Source organism: Juglans microcarpa x Juglans regia, chromosome 8D, assembly GCF_004785595.1.
Source record: "Juglans microcarpa x Juglans regia isolate MS1-56 chromosome 8D, Jm3101_v1.0, whole genome shotgun sequence".
Classification (NCBI taxonomy): Eukaryota; Viridiplantae; Streptophyta; class Magnoliopsida; order Fagales; family Juglandaceae; genus Juglans; species Juglans microcarpa x Juglans regia.
This window is the reverse complement of record NC_054608.1, coordinates 33,058,925-33,081,571: the sequence shown is the minus strand read 5'-3', so window position 1 is coordinate 33,081,571 and position 22,647 is coordinate 33,058,925. Positions and strand designations below refer to the sequence as shown.

The 22,647-nt window shown below is 34.5% G+C and overlaps 2 protein-coding genes across 4 annotated transcripts; one reads left to right on the top strand and one right to left on the bottom strand.

The window, feature by feature from the left end:
- The first annotated feature begins 1,641 nt into the window (after positions 1–1,641).
- On the top strand, positions 1,642–14,498 carry LOC121243249 (autophagy-related protein 18b). 3 transcript variants are annotated; one of them, XM_041141346.1, is made up of 12 exons: positions 1,644–1,833; positions 2,043–2,116; positions 3,761–3,834; positions 3,924–4,033; positions 5,428–5,519; positions 9,057–9,164; positions 9,815–9,930; positions 10,409–10,554; positions 11,675–11,788; positions 12,470–12,535; positions 13,957–14,132; positions 14,286–14,498. In XM_041141346.1, the coding sequence occupies exons 1-11, from the start codon at positions 1,757–1,759 to the stop codon at positions 14,093–14,095; spliced, it is 1,116 nt and encodes a 371-aa protein (XP_040997280.1). In that variant the 5' UTR covers positions 1,644–1,756; the 3' UTR covers positions 14,096–14,132; positions 14,286–14,498. The 3 variants fall into 3 exon arrangements, with proteins under 3 accessions (XP_040997281.1, XP_040997280.1, XP_040997279.1); XM_041141345.1 differs by having other exon boundaries at positions 1,649–1,833; positions 9,057–9,169; positions 9,811–9,930; XM_041141347.1 differs by lacking the exon at positions 3,924–4,033 and having other exon boundaries at positions 1,642–1,833; positions 3,761–3,860; positions 9,057–9,169; positions 9,811–9,930.
- A 1,381-nt stretch (positions 14,499–15,879) lies between these two features.
- On the bottom strand, positions 15,880–19,928 carry LOC121243248 (serine/threonine-protein kinase STY13-like). The gene is made up of 3 exons (XM_041141344.1): positions 19,737–19,928; positions 17,833–18,833; positions 15,880–16,471 (listed from the first exon to the last, which is right to left on the bottom strand). The coding sequence occupies exons 2-3, from the start codon at positions 18,741–18,743 to the stop codon at positions 16,132–16,134; spliced, it is 1,251 nt and encodes a 416-aa protein (XP_040997278.1). The 5' UTR covers positions 18,744–18,833; positions 19,737–19,928; the 3' UTR covers positions 15,880–16,131.
- Between the last annotated feature and the right edge of the window lie 2,719 nt (positions 19,929–22,647).

Here is a 22,647-nt window from a genome sequence, read left to right as displayed (position 1 = left end):
TATAATTAGCATTACTCGAATCCTAATTGCACTTTTATCTATTAGAAATTTGGTAGAAAATGGTTACACTGATTAGATGAGATAAAAGCTAAAAATTAAATAAAATATTGTTAGAATATAATTTTTTTATATAATTTTTATTTTTAGATTTGAAAAAGTTGAACTATTTTTTGTATTTTATTTGAGAGTTTGAGAAATATATAATAATTAAATGAGATGGGATAGTTTGTGGCCTAAATGTTTTCATAATAAATTCTAAGATCTCGTTTGGTTACACAAATCATATGAGATGAGATAAAAATTGAAAATTGAATAAAATATTGTTAAAATATAATTTTTTAATATAATTTTTGTTTTAGAATTTGAAAAAATTGAATTGTTTATTATATTTTGTGTGGAAATTTGAAAAAAATTAGGGGTGTGCTACCCCACCCCCATCCGCCCTATAGGGAGAATACCCAGCGGGGCCGGGCTGACCCCAGTGGGCCCCCCTGCTCCGCCTACCCTATATATAAAAAAATCAAATTTTAAATATTTATATAAATATTTATGAAATAAATATATTGTGTATATATACAATTTGTTGAAAACTTGAAATTGTATTCAATTTACTGGATTGCTTTAGCCTCCTAAGCTAATTTTTATATAGGAGGCCAAGAAAATGTAATAGTCATACTTAAGAAATATGAGACTTAAATGCAAAATACAATTCTAATGAGTTTAAATTCTTTTTGTATTTATAAATTTTAATTATATTATAATTTGGATCCAAAATTTTTTTTTAGACCAAAAAATAGTTTTTAGACCCAATGGTTTGTGTGGCTTGGGTAGGGTGCGGTTTCGATCCCATCCCTTGCCTCCCGGGAGCAGGGTTGAAAACCCTTATCCAGCATGGTGTGAGGAAGGGTCTACCTTGCCCCACACCATGCGGGTATCACCTCTAAAAAAAATTGTAATAATTATATGAGATGAAATAGTTTCATCTATGTAATCGGGCTTAATTTAGATTTGAAAATAATTATCCTAGAAATAATGAAATTTTGATTTTTGTTTTAGATTTTAACTTGAATTCAGAAATCTCATCACATTTATTATTTAATTTTATCCTTAAATTAAGAGTATTGCTACATTTACAAAATAATTACACAAACTGACATGAATTCATGCTATCTGTTAGATCTACTTTATAATAAAAGTAATTTTACAATTTGACGGACCATATCAAACCATATTAGTTTGTGTGATTGTTTTTGTGTAATCACTTTATGACTAGAGTATTTTCTTTAAATTAAATAAAGTGAAATAGTCTAATAACTAAACGTATACCGATTTAGGTTCGTTTAGATTGAGAAATTATCTCAACTCATCTCATTATTATAACTTTCTTAAATTTTTATATAAAATATAATAAATAATTCAATTTTTTTAAATCTTAATTTAATATTTTCAAATTCTAAAATAATAATAATATAAATAATATTTTTTTAATTTTTATTTAAAATCACCTCTGCTCAACTCATTATTAAATTGGACTTAATCTCTCTAATATACATTCAAATAAATAAAAAAATGGCAGTTGGTACATAGTCAAATCTGGACCGTCCACGTCAGAATCTTTTGGCGGGACCCACATAGAGGTCTTACAACGTCCATCTTTTTCCATTGTTTTCCGAAACAAGCTCTACCATCGAAGCCTTCGAAGTTCCAAATAAACCTCGGGAAGCAAGCCGTCGAGCTCATCTTCCTTCCTTCCTTCATGGCCAATCAGTCCTCCTCCTCTTCCTCCTCCTCCTCCTACCCAATCCTCTGCGCTTCCTTCAATCAGGACGCCAGGTACTTTTGCAATTATTATTGTTTTTTCTATTTCTCATCACGAATTCCGTAGCTTTCCATTCAATCTGGGAAATTCCTGAGCTTTGGGATTTTTTTTCACGGAAGATATTTCCCGGTGACAGTTTTCTTGGATAACTTACAGCGAAATACTATGGATACGAAAAAGAATGATAAAGTTACTATTTTTTTTTTCTTTTGGAAATTTTTAGTCACTTTGTGATAGGCACAAGGGAAGGTTTTAAAGTATTTGATTCGAATACAGGGAGGCTTTGTTACGAGCGAGGTGAGTTCTCTGACCAAAAATCTTACTGTCTTTTTAAGCGTTTGTTTATATTATTTGAGTATGTTTCACTTTGCAGTTATTATTATTTTTTTCTTAAAACTTATGTGAATTCTACTCTATGTTTGTTTGCTTGTAAAGCAAAGGAACAGAAGATTGAATCCCGAATTACTTTCTGTTAGAATGGTTCCTGGAATTGGTAGAATGAACTCAAACATTCTCTCTTTGGAGTTTGCTTTTAACATGTGATGACCGTATGTAAAGAAAAGATATTTATTTCTTTCCAAAACTATAACACTCAGGGGAGGATTTAGCTTGTTTAGAATTTTTAGACCAAGCAGCTATTTTGGCTGCTTGTGTCAGAGCTAGATTGTAAACCGTTGCCTTGTCCATCATCTATCCTGAAAAGAACTTCAAAGTTCAGAAAAAACATGTTTTTGATTGCGGAGCTTACTCCAAGCTGTATTTGGAGAAAAGTGAATTCTACGGCATAACCTTCCTTAAATAATGGATTTCACATTATTAGGTGCATGAAGAAGGGCTGCCTTGGTAGGTTCATATTTATTAAGTGTTGCCGCTGATGTAAGCCTTGTGAAATATAACTTTTGAACAACACCATCTTGCTACTTTTTTTTTTTTTTTTGATAAGTAAGAAGCTATTTTATTGATATTAAAGTAGGCATAATTCAAGTACATAGGAAGTATACATGAGATTACACCTAGTTAGCAACTTGAAACGAATACAAGGAAATCATGAAAGTTGAGACCATTAAATAAAGTCTTCCAAAAAAAAAAAACCGCTTAAACTCTTCCAAAGAACACTCTCGATCCTCAAAATCTCGGTCATTCCTTTCCCTCCAAATGCACCACAGTAGACAAATATGAGCCATCTTCCACACAGCTGCAATTTGTGGTATCCCCTTGATCCCTCTCCAGCTATCTAGTAGGTCAACCACCCTTCCCGACATAACCCATGAGAATTCCATTTTATTGAGAAAGTAATTCCATGAGGCCCTTGTAAACTCACAACACCATTGGGCTACTTTATATTGAGAAGCACTTGGGCGGCCCACATGTACATGTATATAAATCACAAATTGGCGAGCAATTTCTTTGGCAAGTGACCATCGCTAGCCGGTTCTCTCTCTCTCTCTCTCTCTCACACACGTGTATTCTGGTGCTTTGAGGTAGACTTTTGTTGCTAAGTAGTTAGCATGCATGCACAAACACACACTGTACATATAGATGTAGATAGAAAAATTCAAGCAGCTGCTGCTATTGCTTTGTGAATGATCAACAAGAACCTCTTGGCCCACCAGCTTCTCATTCAATACAATATATTCATATAGTTGCTACCATGGCACTGTGATTGGTCTGCATTTAGATGTTAGTCCCACCCCTTTTGTGTTGTATAAAACACATGCACAATGTGGGTTCCATGTGTGAGTCTTTGTTCAATCAACCACCAGCCATGTACGCGTATGTAGAGAGAGAGAGGGTGCAGTCAATATTTTTGCCACATGATTTGTTGTTGCCTTTCCTTTATAAGCACTTTTAAGTAATATTATGTCTACACTTGAAATTTGGATATCATAAGCTTAATTGAAATTCTATAGTCATTGCAAACATTCTATTTTCTTTTGCTAGCTATTGGAGCCTTCATTGTTGTCGAAATGCTGTTTACCTCCAGTCTTCTTGCGATTGTTGGAGCTGGTGAACAGGTGCTTGGGCCATGTTACTTACAGAGGTTGTACCGTATCTGTTGTCTTACTTTCTTGTTACTTACTTTGGTTGTTTCTGACTTCAACAGCCATCTTTATCACCCCGTCGTCTTTGTTTGTTCAATATAACAACTGGAACTGCTCTCCGAGAATTGAATTTTTTAACTTCAATACTTGCTGTTCGCATGAATAAGGAAAGGTAAAAGATCTTAGATAGAATCTGAATTATGTTGGAGATTATTGTTTTGATGTTCTGTTTCCATGTTTCATGGCAATAATAATTCTGATAATTTTTATTGATGTTAATTATTAAAAGAGGTTTTTCTGGGGGGGGGGGGTGCGGGGTTTGATGTATGAAGCTAATGTGCTCGATAGTGGCCTGGATAACTTAGGGTTATTTTTAAAACAACATAAATCATGGCTGTCACAGATAATTGATCTTCTCCTTAGATGGAGCACTAATAATGATGTGCTCAGATTTTCGAAATGGTTCTGCCTAAAAATTGGCATCTTAGACACTTCTTCACATTTATAACACCTGTTTGGATTTATTTGCCTTGTCAGCATCTCTTCAATACATGCTTGTACAGGAGCAATGTTATAGTGCCCTTTTTTTTAGGAGTATAATTCCAGACAGGTTTTTCTTTGTTCTTTTGCTCTTTTGATTCTTCTTGATGCATGAAAAACATAGTAAATTAAGAAAGACACATTGATAAAAAAATATAAAGAGATGTCGATATTGCCTAAATACGCAATTTGTATGGGGGTACTTAATCTCAATTGTGTTGGCATTTGAAACTTTGAAGTAGATGAGGAACTTGAATATGTGACCTAAATTAGAGGTGAGTTGGTCATTGCTGGGATTTTTAAATTAGAAGCTTTATTAGAATAAGAAATTGACTATTTCATATAAACCTAAGCATTTATAAATATAGTAATTTGCATGATATGAAGCATGTGATCGTTGATGAGCCTTATCTCTGTTCAATAGCTTCTGCTATGGTTAAGAACTTCAAAATGTTAGCATTGAGGGGAGAGTTTTTGCCCATATGTGAAGGGGAGTATTAGAATTAACTATTCTTATCCACTTAACTTTCAGAGTTAGTGACAATTAATCAATATATTTTCATGGTCTATTTGGATATATTCAATCCTTCTTTTCAAACTGGAAACCAAAGTGGTTCCAATAATAATATTATGTGGTTATTCCCTTTGGTTCACCATGTTTCCAATATGTTATCTTCACACTTTTGGACTCTAGCTCTGTGTGCTTCTTACTCAAGGACGCTTAACCTCAGTTGTATTTTCTTAGAATTTTCCATTTATCTAATTTAGTTAGACTTAAGTGGTGTATAGGTACAAAACAATGTTAGAGGTGATCTGTTTATGTTGTGTAACATTATTGTATTCAAAGTTAGAATTTATTAGGTTATTGAGAGTCAGGACTCTTGTTTCTGATCTTTGCCATTAAACATTTTTTAGTTAATATAAATCTAGCTTTGTGATTAGACATTTTTACACTTTCATGAAAAGAGCTCTAAATTTGTTTTGTTTTTCAATGTTTATATTGATATGCAATCTTGGTAAATGCAGGCTCATTGTCATTTTACAAGATAAAACGTATGTGTATGACATAAATAAAGTAAAAATATTGGACGCTATTGATACAGTGCCAAATCTAAAAGGTTGGTTGACAATACTTTCTTTTGTTCCTATAATGTCATTCATAAATTGTTCATCATTTATAATTTTTTTCATAGAATTCTGGTCATTGTTTATCTTTGTCTTCACTTTTTTTTTTTTTTTTTTTTTTTTTTTTTTTTTTTTTTTTAAGTTTCTGATTTTTGTTTGGTAACTACAATTGAAGTGGAACCCAACCTGAAGAGTCTTTTGGGAGGTGGATATCAAAAGGTCCTCTAGGAGTTAAAAATCGAAGGATCTTTTATGCAACAAATGGTCATTTAAATTGTAGGGGTAGTGTAAGAGATGGGTTAGTGAATGATCACAATGGGTGCAGTGAAAATCTTGGCATTGTCGTTAAGAGAATAATAAAATTAAGTAACCGATATAAGGGTGAAAAAATTAAGATAATTAGGAAAATGATGAAGTGGTTCAACTAGAGTAAAAAAAAATGCTTCAAAAACTATATAGGTCATAAACTCAAAACTGTAAATAAAATCTGGAAATGATTTTTTTTATCAAATTACCATTCATTAGTTCTATAGGGACAAGAGTAATTTCTGTAGAGACTTGGAGAGAATATTTATCTGTGGTATCTTTCACATGTTTCGTTTAACAATTCCTTCAATATTTATTTTGGAGTTGATTGAATATTGTATAGACTGAAATAATACGGGCCTATTCTGGTATACTGCATCTATCATGAAGCATATATAACACTTGTAATTTAGGTTACTCTTCCTGTAAGCCTTCTTATTTTTAAAATAAGTCCTCGTGCTATGTCATTTTCTGTGGTCATGACTATTAGGAACAAAGGCATACATTTCTCACTTTCTTTCTTTTTAATACAATTGATTTTGTAATTTCGGAAACAAAATCATACCTCTTCATCAAATACTTATATTTCATAGCCATTAATAGTCACAGTTTTTTGATAAGTAAGTTAATGTAATTATTAAAGAAAAGCTATAAGGGTGCTATCCAAATACACATGAATGTATAGGAGATGCACCTAAAAGCATCTAATGGTCACATAAAATAGAATCGCTAGAACTTTATATGTGGCGCCCCTGCCCCCACGTACGGAAACTCTGGAATTGAGATGCCCGGATGATGACAACACGGTCACGCATCCCAATAATAAGTGCCAAGTGTGTGTACATGCAACAATGTACAACAAAAACAAAGTAGCAGATAATTTGGATAAGTCGACTAAGTACTAGAATTGTTTAATACAAATCCACTTAAACCAAAGCATTTCAGAAAGCAAAACAGTTATCCCATAAAACATTATAATATCAAAATACACAATTCAACAAGTGGGAAACAAATCCCAAACCCGAGTGAGTGATCCCATATCACTCCTCCGGCAGAGCCAAATCCTCAGGTTCAACATCAGCATCATTTGCAACAAAATCTACGATACCATAGAACGGTACCGCAGGGTATTGAATATCGTGGGATTATGAGTCTTAGCAAGTAATCAACTAAGCAACCCAAGAGATAAAAATGCATTAATGCAACCAACAATTATGCATGCATATGATGAAATATGCATGAGATCCAAAAAATCATTTTTCCTAAAAATGATTATTTTTCAACGCACACCAAAATCCCATTTTGGCCCAAAACATTTCCTTCCATTTTTCCTGAAAATGGCTCAAAAAAATAATCCACTATTTTCCCAGAAAATGGTTCACATAAAATCCTTTATCCAAAACTCGTCATTTTCCCAAAAAAGGGCCCACGTAGAAATCCACCATTTTCTGGGAAAATGGTCCACGTATCCATTTATCAAGAACCGTCATTTTCCCAGAAAATAGTCCAAGTATCTAATTTAACCTTATTCACCATGATCTCCCTTAGGGATCATCCGCACACCCTAGCTCCCTTCGTCACACCACAGGTAACGACCGTGCGAGTGACTTCATAACGAGCAACGCCCAGTTCTGCGCCCAGCGTGTTTGTGGCCAAGCATCTTCTAACCCCCGCCAGCAAGAGGGGCCATAGAGTTGGCATGAGAGCGTTACCATCCTGTCCGATCTTGTTGTCGCTCAGCGACAGCCCAGGGGATGTCACTCAGTATATTCTGCTCCCTAGTGACTAGAGGAGCTCCACCGAGATAATGTCCCATTTCGGCTTGGGGTCGTGATACACACGCACCCAATAACCATTTCTCACATGAAAACTTAGTTTTCAAATATACACATAAACATGTATGCAATTATGCAAAAATCCAGTTTTCATTTACAAAAATGAACATGTGTGCAATTATGCAATGTACACGACACGACACGACACAAATATCCAACAACCAACAAATCCCAACATAATCCAATCACACAAACAACTTTATCCTACAATCCAACCGACCTTCTTACTCTTCGGACTCAGTCCGGTACAACCAACTAATTCACAGTAAATATGAGTTAGCGGAAAAATACATTTAAATCTCAAAAGTTCCTTGGAAATATACTTACAACATTATAATATACTTTTCGAAGGATCAAGGAGATGCTAGAAGTGGCAGCATAGCAACAAAACAATGTATTTTGGACTATGGCCGTGGGTCTCAAAAACCCAATTTCAAATGGGGACAAACTAAGACTTGGGATGGCTAGGGAATGGCTTAGAGGTGTTGGTGAGGCTAGTAGTGGTGGTCGTTAGCCGTGGGTGGCGCCGTTGGCGGTGGTTGGAGGCTAAAACACCCAAATCAGAAATGGAGATAGAGGAGATTCACCGGTGGCAGATCGGAGCTGAGGATGGGTGAGTTAGGTAGCTGCGCCGGTGCTGTGGTGAAAATATGTTGGCCAATGGCGGCATGACAGCGGCGCTGGAGCACAAAACCACTCGGCTTGAAGTTGTGCGTGGAGGAGATTGGCGGCGCGGGAGGGGTTGAAAACAAAGGGGGTGGTCGCTGGCCGGAAGGGAAGAAAATGGGAGGGGCAGTGGTGGCCACGGACGGCGCTGTGGGCGGACGAAGAAAACGGACGGGGAGAGGGGAGGGGCTTGCGAGCGGGAAGAGAAAGGCAGGGGAAAAAGAAAGGAGAAAAGGAAAGGAGGAAAAAGAAAAAGAGGAGAAAAAAGAAAAAGGGAAAAAGAGAAAGTGAGAGAAAGAAATGAGATCCAGTCTTTCAACTCGTGGTCTCAAAATTGATCCAAAGAAAATGATTTCAAAACGGCAATTTAAATAAAACTAATTTAAACACAGTGACTAAGTAAAATAAAATAATAAAATCCAATAATAAACTAATTTAAAATGAAGATCATTTTAAATAATGAACAATAATTAATAACAATAAAACACATTGAATTAAATTTCACACTTAAAAGTCATAAAATAATACCATGTAAATTATCTAAAATTTAAAACAAGAAAGCCATAATCCTAAGAAATGCAATAATTACTTAGTCATAATACACGTAAATATGGGGTATCAAATTATATGTCACACTAAAATTTTGAGTTCTGCAGACCTGACATCATGTTAGATGCTTAAATTTCTAAATGTTGTTTTCCCCCTTTTATCTTTATTTTGCAGGGCTCTGTGGGTTCTCTCCCAGTTTAGATGGTTGCTTCTTAGCTCTTCCTGCCAGCATCACCAAGGGGTCTGTGTTGTTGTACAATGTCATGGAGCTCCAATCACATTGTGAGGTTACATAGCTAATATTTCTCCCTTATGAGTGATGAAATAAATTAAAAAACCTGGACTCCACCTCAGTATATTTAACTATCATGATCAAATGCTTTTTTTAGTTGTCACCATTCTCTCCTTTTTATGACATGATGAGAGGGAACTTTCTAAAAGTGCAGCTTTTGTGTTTGTAGCCTTGAAATGGGCAACATAATAATCTAGGATCGACCTTTTCTCTCTCTCTCTCTCTCTCTCTCTCTCTCTCTCTCTCTCCCCCTCCCCTTGTTCCCCTCCTTTCTTCTGTCTCTTAATGCATACTTGTGCTGTTGTTTTCAAAATTTTGAACGTTCAGGACAGCAGTCACATGAGCTATTATAAGCCTTAGGACATGCAAGATCTTATTTTTGCAGTCTTGATGCATTTTAGGACTAGTGGGCCAGCAGTATTAATTGCCTTGAGGCATGAAATGTGGTGAGCTTTAGGAAAAATCTCTCATTATAATTGTGGATAATGATTTGAGTTAATCTTATTATATTCATGAAGGAGCAGATTTTCTGCCTTTTGTGCATTTATTTGCTCGTTATTAAATTTGAAACAAATTTTTTTCCTTATGCACTATCTAGTTCATTTCATTTATATTCTTAATCAAATTGAATTTCAGATAGATGCTCATCGCGCACCTCTGGCTGCAATTGTCCTATGTTCCAATGGGATGCACATAGCAACTGCTTCTGAACAGGGAACCATAATCAGAGTCCATTTGGTTTCTGATGCAACTAAGGTGGGAGTGGCACAGCATCCATTCATTAGTACTTCATACATGTATCTATGGTACTTGATTTATCTATTTAAAGCTGGTTTTCAGAGGCTGCCATTACAGATGGTCCACAAGAAAGGCAGAAAGCACTTTGAATCCTATGTGGCCCTCACTTTAGAGCTCATAAGAAAATTAACTACTGAAAATTCTTTAACCTAGAGAGGCTTTCGAGGTTAAAATAATTATTTTGTTCCTGCTGTGAAATATAATTTTCTAAATCAGCAAATAAATCTTAAAAGTGAATCCATCAAATGGGGAAACCAACCTTTTTGTGGCTTGATGCAGTCTCTCAATATTATTTATGACTTGTGATCAATTGTGCCTGAGATTTCCCTTTAGCCCTTTACTCAAAATAAACTAGATTCCTGGAAGCTATACAATACCACTATCACTGATTAATATCTTATGTTGGGTTGGAATCTAACTCGTCTTTCTTTGGCAGTCATATAGTTTTCGAAGGGGGAGATACCCATCAACAATATTTTCCTTGTCATTTGCACCATCTATGCAAATCCCTGATATTCTTGTGGCCACAAGTTCGTCAGGTTCTCTTCATGTTTTCTCTTTGGGGTTTGCTTTAAATCAAAGGTGAGGACTATGACCTAGTGTTGTTTTCTCCTTTCTACTTTTACAATTACAAATGGAATATGTTAATAGCCAAATTTTGTAGGACGTAACTTTTAATATTTTGTTATACACGTGTTTTATGAGATCAAACAGGCAGGAAGACTTCCAACTTTTTTGTCAGTGTGCTTTATGGTTGCTTTAAAAATAGTTTTTCTATTTCTTTTTAAAAAGCTTTATAGTGTATTATGTTGCTAGAGGGAGAATCCAAACTATTGGGTCAAAGCTGCCAACTAAAAAGTGGAGAGTTGACTGTCACTGTTGCTAAAAGTGATTTGAGAAAGGGTTGACTAACAACTTAAATTTTACAATAGATTATATGGAGTTTTAGGACTTTGCCATCTGGATAGAAAAATTTATTTCATTTCATATTACAAATCAAGTAGGTTTTTTTTTTTTTTCTTGATTAGTTTATGTAAAGGTCTATTTAGTATTTCTTCACCCAAAAAGAATCTTATTGTCTTGTTGGTGGAAGGATTATGCCTTTTATTGAAATTTGCTTTAGCTGAAAATAAAATCCAATTTCATTAATAAGTTTTTTGTCTGCTTACCGCTATCAAGCAATAATACTTCAAAGCCCTGGAGTATCAAGGTTGGACGCAGATACAGCTCAAACATGGTTTACCCAGACCCATTGGTCCTGACCTTTTGCCTGGCCTTAACTCAACCCAAAGCTCCTTTGCTTCTTTCTGCTTCTCTTCTCTCTCTTAGCCCAACCAACCACCACTAGAGGTGGTTAATTATGAATATTCAGTGCCCATAAAAGGAAGAGAGGGAAGAAAAAATGTGAGCAAGGTTCATGAGGTCGGAGTCATTTTCCGTCATTTATGGATAGTCAACCAATGGAGGGATATCCAAATGAAGAATAAGCATTGAGGGAAATTCCAAAAACGTATAGGGAATGTCTTGCAATGGTTAGAAACTTTGGAAGGTAGTTTATTTCCCTTATCTTCTAACGAACACAATCCTTCTCTTTCACAAAGTCTCGCATATTATATTATTTTCATATTACACTAGAAATGCATTCTTTTCTATTTGCAAAAACTTCTGATCTTGTTTTCTCTGTGACTCTCACTCTTAACAGAAGCAGGAAATCAAGTACTATTCTTGGATCAATAATTCCCGACTCCATTACTGATGTACTGGATCCAGCTCACCGTCATGTACTTCATAGTGCTGTTACAGCGGGAGTCAAAAGGTGAAGCAGCTTGTAACCGATGTAATGTACACTTTAGTGGATTAGATGACTGACATAGTAAAATTATAGCACTATATAATTATTCAGTTCTGATTTGAGATCCATGTTGAGCCTTCTGCTTGGCTGAGATTCAACAAAATATGTACTTTTTCATGTTCTACCTTTCCTTCTAATCAATATCTTCAGATAAACTAAATAAATAAAAAAATAAGTGGATTAGTAATTTAGTAGGCCTAGGACATTCTGATTTATATCTGATATATGGGAAAATGCTAGTATGCCGCCTGAGTTTGTCCCCTCATTTTGACCGCTCATGTATTTAAATTTATTTTAATTTTTTTTTTACTTAATGATTAAGAAAGTGATTTTTATTTTATTGATATATATATTTTTAAAAAAAAATATTTAAATATATTAAAAAATGTAAAAAAGAAAAGAAGATAAAAATAAAAAGCAACTTTGTGCTAGCGGTCAAAGCTGAGCGGCACACTAGCACGACTCCTGATTTATTTCCATGAAAAAGAATAAAAAACGAAAGAAAACTTTACTAGTAGATTTTTAGGATGTATTCATTTGTTAATGTCATTTTTATATAGAAATTTGTTTTTGCAAGTTATATAATTCTTTTTCTTTTAATATTGTTTTAGCCCATTTACTTATGCAATCAGTTTTATGGTACAGCAATGCAGTGATTCGCAAAGTTGACAAGGTTGCCGATGCATCTACACCTGGAATTGCATCTTGCAAGTGAGTTTTCTGACATGCAAGTTCTTAAAAATGTCTCTTTAGGGTGTTTTTGTGTTTTTCTTCCCAGAGGTTGGATTTTGTGCTTGTTTTTTGTTTTTGAGCAAGATAGGATTTGAGCTGTTGCCTATGTATTTTAATACCATTTTTTCTGAATAAAAAAAGAACCATGAAATTCATCAATTCCCCTAGCAAAAGGTGTGTACCCTGTGCTAAAAAACCTCCTGTATGGTTGTTGCCTCACCATTGCTCAAAGCCCACCTCAAACTGATGCCAGTGGTTTCAGAGTATCAATTGTGATGAATGTTAAATGTGTCCCGTGGTGCCTTAAGCTGATAACTTCAACCCTATCACTTGGTGCTTCTGGCGATTTCCTAGATCCATGTTATTGTGATTTTTCAGATGCTGCCGTTGACAACTTTTATATTATCACAGTTTTGTTAGCAAGTTGATGCTGTATTTTGTTTTCAATGTCAACAATTGAAGCTACTGGTGGTTGTGCTGAGACTGATATACATCAATGTGTCCCCTTAGCATCCCTTTACATTATTACCATACGGTGATTGTTGGTGAAGATGAATTGTTTGATATGTCATCATTCTAAATTGCTTGCACTTGGTCATACAAGTGTGGTGTTGATGACATTATTACCATACGGTGATTGTTGGTGAAGATGAATTGTTTGATATGTCATCATTCTATATTGCTTGCACTTGGTCATACAAGTGTGGTGTTCATGACATTATTACCATACGGTGATTGTTGGTGAAGATGAATTGTTTGATATGTCATCATTCTATATTGCTTGCACTTGGTCATACAAGTGTGGTGTTCATGTCATGTGAGTGTATGTTTGTTCGTTTTATTTTGTTTTTATCAGTGTATATTTGTTTGTTTTATGAAGGTTCATCCCTGCTCTAGATATATTTGTAGAGCAGGGATTGGTATATTTTTCACTCACCCCTTCCCCATGCAACCATACCCAGCTCCTATACCCCATCCTACTGTCCATACGCTGATTGGGCACCAATGTTACCACTGCTAATTTCGAAAGGAATTTTGAAATTGGACCTGAACATAGAGAGGTCGTCTTTGTTAGTCTTACCATATTTCATCACCTTCACATCTATTGGTCTAATTTATCGTAGTATGCAATGGTTATGTAAATTGTGAAGTCTGTTTTAAATTATGCAATGATATTGATTTTTTTTTTCCTGAGCCAATGAAATGATATCCAAAGAATTAACTTTAGTGAAGTCCATGATTATTTGTTTGCTATGAGCTTCCAAATGGATTTTGATGTAATAAAGACGAACAATTTCTCTAGCCTCCTGGATATACTGCAGAATTCTGTCTATGGTCTGCTGAATTTATTGTAGGAATCATCCTATCGTCTTACGTTCTTTCTGTTTTGGATTCTCCAGGGCTACGATATCTATAATAACCTACAATGGGTACTTCCAGGAATACAGCTTTAGGCTGAACTATCAAAATGAGCCTTTGTGGACTTTGGAGCATGAATTTAATCTTTTATCACCAGTCTCAGATAATGCCAGCTCGTGATCAAATGTCACACAGACACATCTATGCTCAAAGCTTGGTAAAGTGCACACATGTTACCATATGCTATCCCCCTTATATAGAATGAATGTTTCATCTTTCTTGTTTTTGTTTAATATCTACTCCTGCTTACATGGCAAATACCATTGATTGTGACTAAAAAAAAAGAACTGTTGCTAAAATTCTCCTGCAGTATGGCGAGAAACCGTGATGGATGACAAAGACTTCAAGAAACGATTATGCCACATATGTTGATATGGTTACATTGTACTTCTCCTTTGGTTAAGATATTGGTTTGTTAGCCCTAACTTTGTGCAGAAGTAGGAATTCAATCTAAAGATTATCCTTGTAAATATTACTTTCACACTCATTCTATGATAATTTTATGTACCCTCGTTATCATTTACTTCTTATTCTTTGGCTTTTGTGAAATTGAAGCAGTGTGATATTTCCTTGTTATTGACTCTGTTCGGATTGAGAAGAAACAGAATGTGTCAGCTTATTCACATTTTAAATGGGCAATAGTTGCAGATATTTGGAATCTGAAAATTCAGAAATTATGAACATGCAAGACTCCTGCAATATTATGGTATAGAAACCTATTTCAACCCACAAATTAAGACAATGACACACAAGTACATTAAACATTAAGGAGTAGTTTGGATTCAGAGATGAGTTGAGATGATTTGTGAATAGTAAAATAAAAGTTGAATTATTTATTATATTTTGTATGAGAATTTGGAAATGTTGTTTTGAGATTTGAAAAAGTAGAATTATTTAATATATTTTGTATGAGAATTTAGGGAAATTGTAATGATGAGATGAGTTGAGGTGGGTTTTGAATGCAAACGATGCCTAATTTTTAAAGGTTTTCAAATAGTAATTGTTATAACATAATCTTTTTTTTTTTTGGTAAGTAATTAGTAGATTTTATTCATATAAATGAAATAGGCATAATCCGTGTGCATAGGAAGTATACAGAAGAACATTTAAATACATTCAAGGTTAAGGAAATAAAGTCATGGACATTGTTTCCATCAAGTACAATGGTTGAAAACCAAAGCATTAAAGTGCGCATAAAAAAATTTTGTAGCTCCGCCATTGTGTGCTCCTTATATGAGTAATTATCAATATTTAGTATAGGGAATCACATTCTTCCCCTTATAGATGAGAGACCGGAAGTATGTATATGTATGTATATATCAATATAATGGTGCGCACATACTCTTCTATTGAAGAGTATGAAGTACTATTGGTCTTGGTGGTTGCCCCGAAAGTAATAAAATAAAAAAGTATGCCTTTGTGGATGATATACGTACCATGCAAGAAAAGTTCAGAATATGGAAAATCGAAGGATGTACAGGAACTACTCTTTTTTGGCAAAAGATAAGCAGGGTTCTAGACATAACAGAAGCACCAAGGTATTATTTGTTGTGGAATAATGCTATATACAATTGTGAAATGTGTAAAAACCGTACAATCGCTTTGAAAAAGAGTGCAATCCACTATTAACAAATTAATTTTTTTCATGTGAATCTCGTATTTATTCAATTTTTTCAAAGTGATTACACGGCATTTACGTACTCATTACTACAACTCCCATTTCTCTTATTTGTGTCGAGTCATACAATTGCTTTATTTGTGTCGAGTCATTTCATCTATTCATGCATTGAATGATAATAAATTTAAATAATTTTAAATTTTAAGGGTGTTTTAAGATCCCATACATTGGAGTAAATTGCAAATATTTGGAGGAAATGTAATTGGTAAAACATAAAACAAGGCAGTTCAACACTCCAAATGTGAGGTATACATACGCATTACACAGTCATTCTTGTCTATTACTAGTTCAGCAACAGAATCCGTTAAAAAAAGAAAACCAAAACCAACAGTTCTTATCTTAATAACAGTTCTTGAACGTGATAAATACACAAGGCTAACATACAAATCATTTTGCTCCTTCCCTTCTTCCAAATTGTCCATTTCTTCGCTTGTTTCTGATCTTGTAGCTGTTGTTTTGTTCAATCATTTTCTTGGGATCAATCTGCAGTCATTGGTTGGACCATACAACACCTAAAACGGGCCTTGCGGACTGTTGTCATGATCTCATTCTCCGCATTTTCAAGCATCCTGACAACTTCGGTGAAGGGTGGCCTGACATCGGGGTTGGCATCCCAGCATCTAGTCATGATCTCACTTAGAATGGGTAAGCAGTCATTTGGGATGACTGGTCGGACACCTTTGTTGACAACTGCAAATGCTGCCTGCACTGCCGTCATGTTCTGGAACGGAAGCAGTCCAGTTATGAGTTCCCAGAGAACAATCCCAAAGCTATAGACATCTACTTTCTGTGTGTAAGGCCTATGCTGGATCATCTCCCTGCAGAGTCACATAAAAAAGGCAAGTAGACCACATTATAAATATGAATATTTAAAGAAGCACAAATAAGAAATAATATATCATAATCAGCTCCGGATACAACTAAGCTAGCATCCAATGGAGCCCCCAATCGGTCAACCTGATCAATTGAAATCTTTGGCATTGTAGGCTCACCAAACAACAATTAGGTTCTAAGCAGAGTACATTCTCTGCGGCTCTAAAAATATGATAAAATCCCAACACAAGTTTGTTGTAGACTAAAATCATGTCAATTATGAAAGCCAGATTGTCAAGAATTTCATAACCGTACATGATTTCAAACATAGCCAAGTTGAAAATCATGCTGATAACATTAACAAACCCGCTATACTTTTCCAGACAAGATAGAAATTCTATTGGAAAGGTTCAATTCCAGACCTTAATTGCCTAACCAAACCCAAGAACCTTAAAGTTTATGCATGGTTAAGAGGCTGCGTCACCATCTTCACACCAACCTTCCAAGACATATGAATATGCGTGCTTTGCACTAATTTTGAAAAATCATATCTAACCAGCTATGAACATTGCTGTAATCTTAATGTTGTAACCAATGAAGAATGCATTAAGTTCTTCGTATGGTTCTCACAAGAAAATCAGATCTAGCTCCAGGGCTATTGAGTGAATAATCTTACATAATTTCAAAGTTAAAACAATCACGACTAAACCAAAAAAAATTTCAGGCATCAGATCCATATCAGCTGACCACAAACCTACATATGGCACTACTGAACAAAAAACATATTTAAAAATCACAAGAATATGTATAACCTTTTAGCCGTAGAAAATGTCAGACAGAGAGCTTATATTGGTACCTATGTTGTAACCTTTGTATACTTCCTGCGTACTTGGGCATTGCCTAGTTTCATTCTATTCAATAAAGCTACTTATTTACTTATGAAAAAAAAAAAAGAAGCACAGCATTTCTATCTCCAGAAAAGATGTAAAACTTTGATGGGTATTGGCAGTTGAAATATAGGATGACGATATTAATTATACAAACCTATCAGAATTGAGTGAGTAAAAAGTAAAAGGGAAAATAAACATTCATGTAACGGATGCCAATTAATTCATTACTGAAAAAGGTTATTACAATATTTATAGAAAATTGAACTACTGTGGACTTTTAAGTGCCAGAACACTTTAGAAGCATCATCTAATACAAGGATACAAAAATTAAAAATTACCTACGTAATGATACAACACCAACCAGAACACTGAGGAAGTCAAAAACAGATTGATAAGTATCAATGAGAGAGAGAGAGAGAGAGAGAGAGAGAGAGAGAGAGAGTTAGTTTAGACAGCTAAAGGGTCAGAAGTCTTACGGAGCCATCCAGCGGTATGTCCCTGTCTCTGGTGTCATTCCTTCAGTCTGCACCTCAATCCGGGCAACTCCAAAATCTGCAATCTTAATGGATTTATCTGCATTAATCAACAGATTGTCAGATTTCAAATCCCTGTGAATCAATCCAAGCCCATGCACATATGCCATCCCCCTTGCAACATCCAAGGCCTGTTTGACTGCAAGTTTCAATGGAACAGCTCGATTATGTCGCTTCGTCAAAAACTGCCGGACAGAACCCCCTTTTGCATACTCTGTCACAATGCACCATACCATGGGTTTCCTACAGCCACCAATAAATCGAACTATATTTAGATGCTTCAATGTGGCCAGCATCATAACCTCTTGCTGAAATTGTTGCTCCATCAACTGAGCCTTTTCTGGATTATTTTCTGGCCTCTCCAAGATCTTGATAGCAACATCCTCACCATTATAAGTACCTCTGTAGAGTTTACCAAAAGCCCCTTGAGCAAAAGGTGCTCCCATGTTGAGATTCCTTAAATCAATAGTCCACTCATCAAAGTTCTCAAGCCCCAAAGTAGGTGAATTGCTATCCATTAATGCTTGGGCCAGTGCATCATCACTCAATGCATGTGTTACTCTTCCTCTTCGATTAACACTTAATGCAACAGAATGATTGTCAGTAGCACGCCGCCGTAACCCTTGGTGGTTTAAAATGCGAGTGTGGGAGCCATTTGAACCTACACTGCTGTTATCTATAGACATAGCAACAGAGCCTCCACCGTTGCTTGTTTGCAGGCTTCCAGAACTGTCAATGGACATGTTGGAACCCTCACCAAGTTTATGGTAAAATCCTTGCGAAAAATCATCATAGTTATTGTCATGCTTGTTCAGGCCTATTATTCCAGTGAATTTTGGACCACCTTCCAACATTTTCCTTTCGGGGCAGCAAAACCTTCAAGTCTCTTATTTCTTCAACATTAGAAATCCCAAACTCAAAACACCCTCAGCAACACCTTAAAACTACAACATTCCACAAGATTTCAACATCAAGCCATGAATTTAATAAACAAAACACTTACATCATGTGTGACTTACGGTTTAAAGGTCTTCTAAATTATCGCTGTCTTCGGAAAATTTAAATTTCCACAAAACAAAGAACACTTCATTTGATTGCTGGACAGGAAAAAAAAAAGAGGAGGAAAAACAAAAAAAAAAAAAAGTTCGAATAAAGCACCTCCACCTAACATTCGAACTGCGCTTACTAAATATGGTTTGAGAAGATCAGCTATGAGTTTAATTCTTGATAAACGAAACAACATGAAGCCTAAGAGTCAAACTTCCATATTCCCTTCCTATAATTGGTTTCCTTAGCAGTTTATAAGTATATAGCTAGAAAATAAATAAATAAATAACAGAACGGAACAATTTACAAGAAAAGGGGAACAATTAGCTCAAAACAAACAATCTCCTACGGAACGGCCAGATTTTAGCCACATGTTGGGCTCAACTGAATTTTCCCACTAAATTCTCAAAACACGAAACGAAAAACGAAACTACTCGGATGGAAATAAATATATAAACCCTAAAGAGCATCTGAAATCCCCAAAACGGAGCCGAATTCTCAACAAACCCCAACAAAATCACACAGCGGAATATCGGAATATTAACATTTATTGTAATTAAAATTCAACTCACCGAGTATGACGGAAATTACACAGCTCAAAAAAGTATATCCCCAAAAAAAAATGCGACAATTTTCTTCAGCCAAAGCACCCGAGAAACAGGAAAGAACAGAAATTGAGATTTAAAAAAAAAACCCAATAACAGAAAATAACCCCAAAAACCAAAGATTCATTTTATTTCTTCTGTTTGTTGTGCCTATTTAACTTAGAGCTTCAATCGACGAATACTCGCGAAACTTACCTCGATCAAGAGCGCTGGGCCTTGCGACTCCGATTCCGATCGAATCGGAGAGAGAGAACCCAACGATGGACGGTCAAGATTGCGCCTAAGACCCTCTCTATCTCTGTCTCTATCTATATCTGCGTGTGAGAATGTAGAAGACGAAGACCGAGCGACCAACAGGAAAACAAAGAGGGGGGTGAGGGGTTTTATCACTTCTAATTTTAATTAATTAATTACTTTTTGTTTAGGCATTGGCCATTGCTTTCCTCCGCTTCTGTTTTTACTGCTCCAACTCCTTTCTTCTTACCCCCCTCTTTTTCTTTTTTTTTTTTTTTTTTTCCTATTCCTTCTTCTTTTTTATTTGAAAAACCAGATCATATGCCATCAGGAGATCAGACTTTTGATTTTTTTCTCTTAAATTCACATAATTTATACATTTTTATTACACAAATATGGGTGAGAAAATTTATCCTTTAATTATTTTAAAAATTAAAATACCCAACTAAGAATTCTATTGGAATGGGAAAAATTAGGCTTATTTTTTCTGTCCACAGTGGTAAAGTTCAACACAAAAGCCAATTTGTGGGAGACATGGATGAGATTTCGCAATCCATTCTCTTTAAGGAGAATTCATACAATTCCATACTCATTTTGGGTATCAAATATTAGGTTTGATTTTATTAATTAATTGCATGGATTAGCTATGTTTATCAAGCCAGTGATTCCATGATTGATAAAAAGAAAAGAAAATTGGATTAAGGATGTTTATTTTCAGGCCAAGTCTGAACTTCTTGGTTTAGATCTGACCAAATTTGATTGAGCTTAGCTAGTTTGAGGATTAGTCTAAAGTTTTTTAAAACCAACTCAATTAGATCAAAGGTTAGTAAGTAAGTAAGACTAATATTAGATATAGTATTAAGATCAAGTTTGACGCATTTCTTTTGAAAAAAATAGAGTTTATTATTAAAAAAATAATTTTTTTACGTGAATATCAAATTTACTTGTTTTTTATAAAATGGGTGACATGATTTGCAAACCTTAAAACTATAAATATCATTTATTAAATAAATCTCAATTCAAATAAACTTCAGTATCTTATGTTATTTAAAGAGTTCATGGTAAACAAAAAAAATTATAATCACTTAACACAAATTTCTGTACTCTTCTTCTCAATACTCATAAATTCATATAAAATTCATGACTTGAATACTTATACTGTTTATGAAGTATATTCTCGTGCAAAACTTTGCTTGTTTGTTTGTTTACGGATATACTATCTACGTATAATCATTAAGGATGCATATTATACATATGAGTTCTATAATATACAGTCACTTTTACGTACTTCTTGTGCATTTTACTGATATGATTAACCAATTCAGTTATTATATATATATATATATATATATATATATATATAAAAGTGACGTAGTCAATCACATTATTAGATTGCACAAAGAAGTATGCAAAATTAAATGCAAATAGAATTTTTGTATACATATACATGATATACATTGGTTATAAATAGATATATGTATAAAGAGTTCATAGGTTTAAATAATATCTACTACATGTAACATGACTAACTAAACTCATTCAAAATCCACTCGTTTACATTATGTATAAAGAGTTCATAGGTTTAAATAATATATACTACATGGCATAGTGTAATTTTGGAAATGCTGAGGTGGCTCGATGAGTAAATAGAGAAAGGAAAGTGATAGATACACCAACAAATATACCTATCATTTGTATCGATTAGGCTTTTTTTAAAAGGATTTGTGTTTATTTTTTTTTTTTTGGATTTAAAAAAAGCATAAAAAATGCTTTAAAAAAAGAAAAAATCACACTGTCCTTGCCTCCTTGGTGGGTTTTCTTGGTAGCCATTATTGGCTATAAAGAAATGATATTTATAGTTTTTGAGTGTATAAGTTTCGTATCCTTATTATGAAAAAGTTACTAAATTTGGGATGTATATGAAAAAATTATTTTTTTAATTGTGGATTTCACTTTTTTTTTTTTTTCCCCAAAGAAAATATGTAGGACTTACATATCCTAGAACTGCATGTATATAGGCATTACACGAGTAAGTAAATCTAAACCTCACAATTTTTGAATGCCACGTAACATTCTTCTTAATTAAAAAAACATGAGACTACTCGACTCTTGGATTCAATAACAACAATTACATGACTTCTTAATTCAGTTAAAAATTATATGCATGACTCCTAACTAATTTGTTCAAGAAATTCATGATCATATAGAAATCCCTTACAAATCGCATGACTCATGCCTCTAAAATCAGTGAATTCTGTCGCCAAGCCTTATAAATCTCACCCTTAATTTTTCTTGTTCGTCTAGCTATCTTGAACTCCATGTCAGAGCCAAGTGATGACAAATGGACCATGGAAGAAAATGAAGTTTTCGAGAACGCTATTGGAACTTACTTGGATTACCTTGATGAAGAACAACTACGGGAACAACTATGGGAGAAAATTGCTCTATTAATCCCAACCAAAACCACTGCTCAAATAAGCTTACACTACAAACATCTTGTTGAGGACATTGAGTTAATCGAATCCGGTCGTCCACCACTCCGAAATTATTTGAAGTGTGTAGAAAAACAAGAACCGAACGAGGATGATAATGATGATGATGATGATGATGATGATTACAACGGGGGAGGGGACCAATCTTCTACAACAATTAAATAGTAATGTTATGGTTAATTAACTTAAATTAAGTAGCATGTTTTTTTTTACTAGAATATGCAATGTCAGCAAATAATTTTCATATGGTTATTGCTCTTGTAAGGGTTTCTCTATACAAGAGCATGAATAAAATTTGGTTATGTCTACATATATGTCTATACATCTCATTCAATGCTTCTGTTTTCAGTTGAATTTATCAGTAATTTTATTATAAAAAA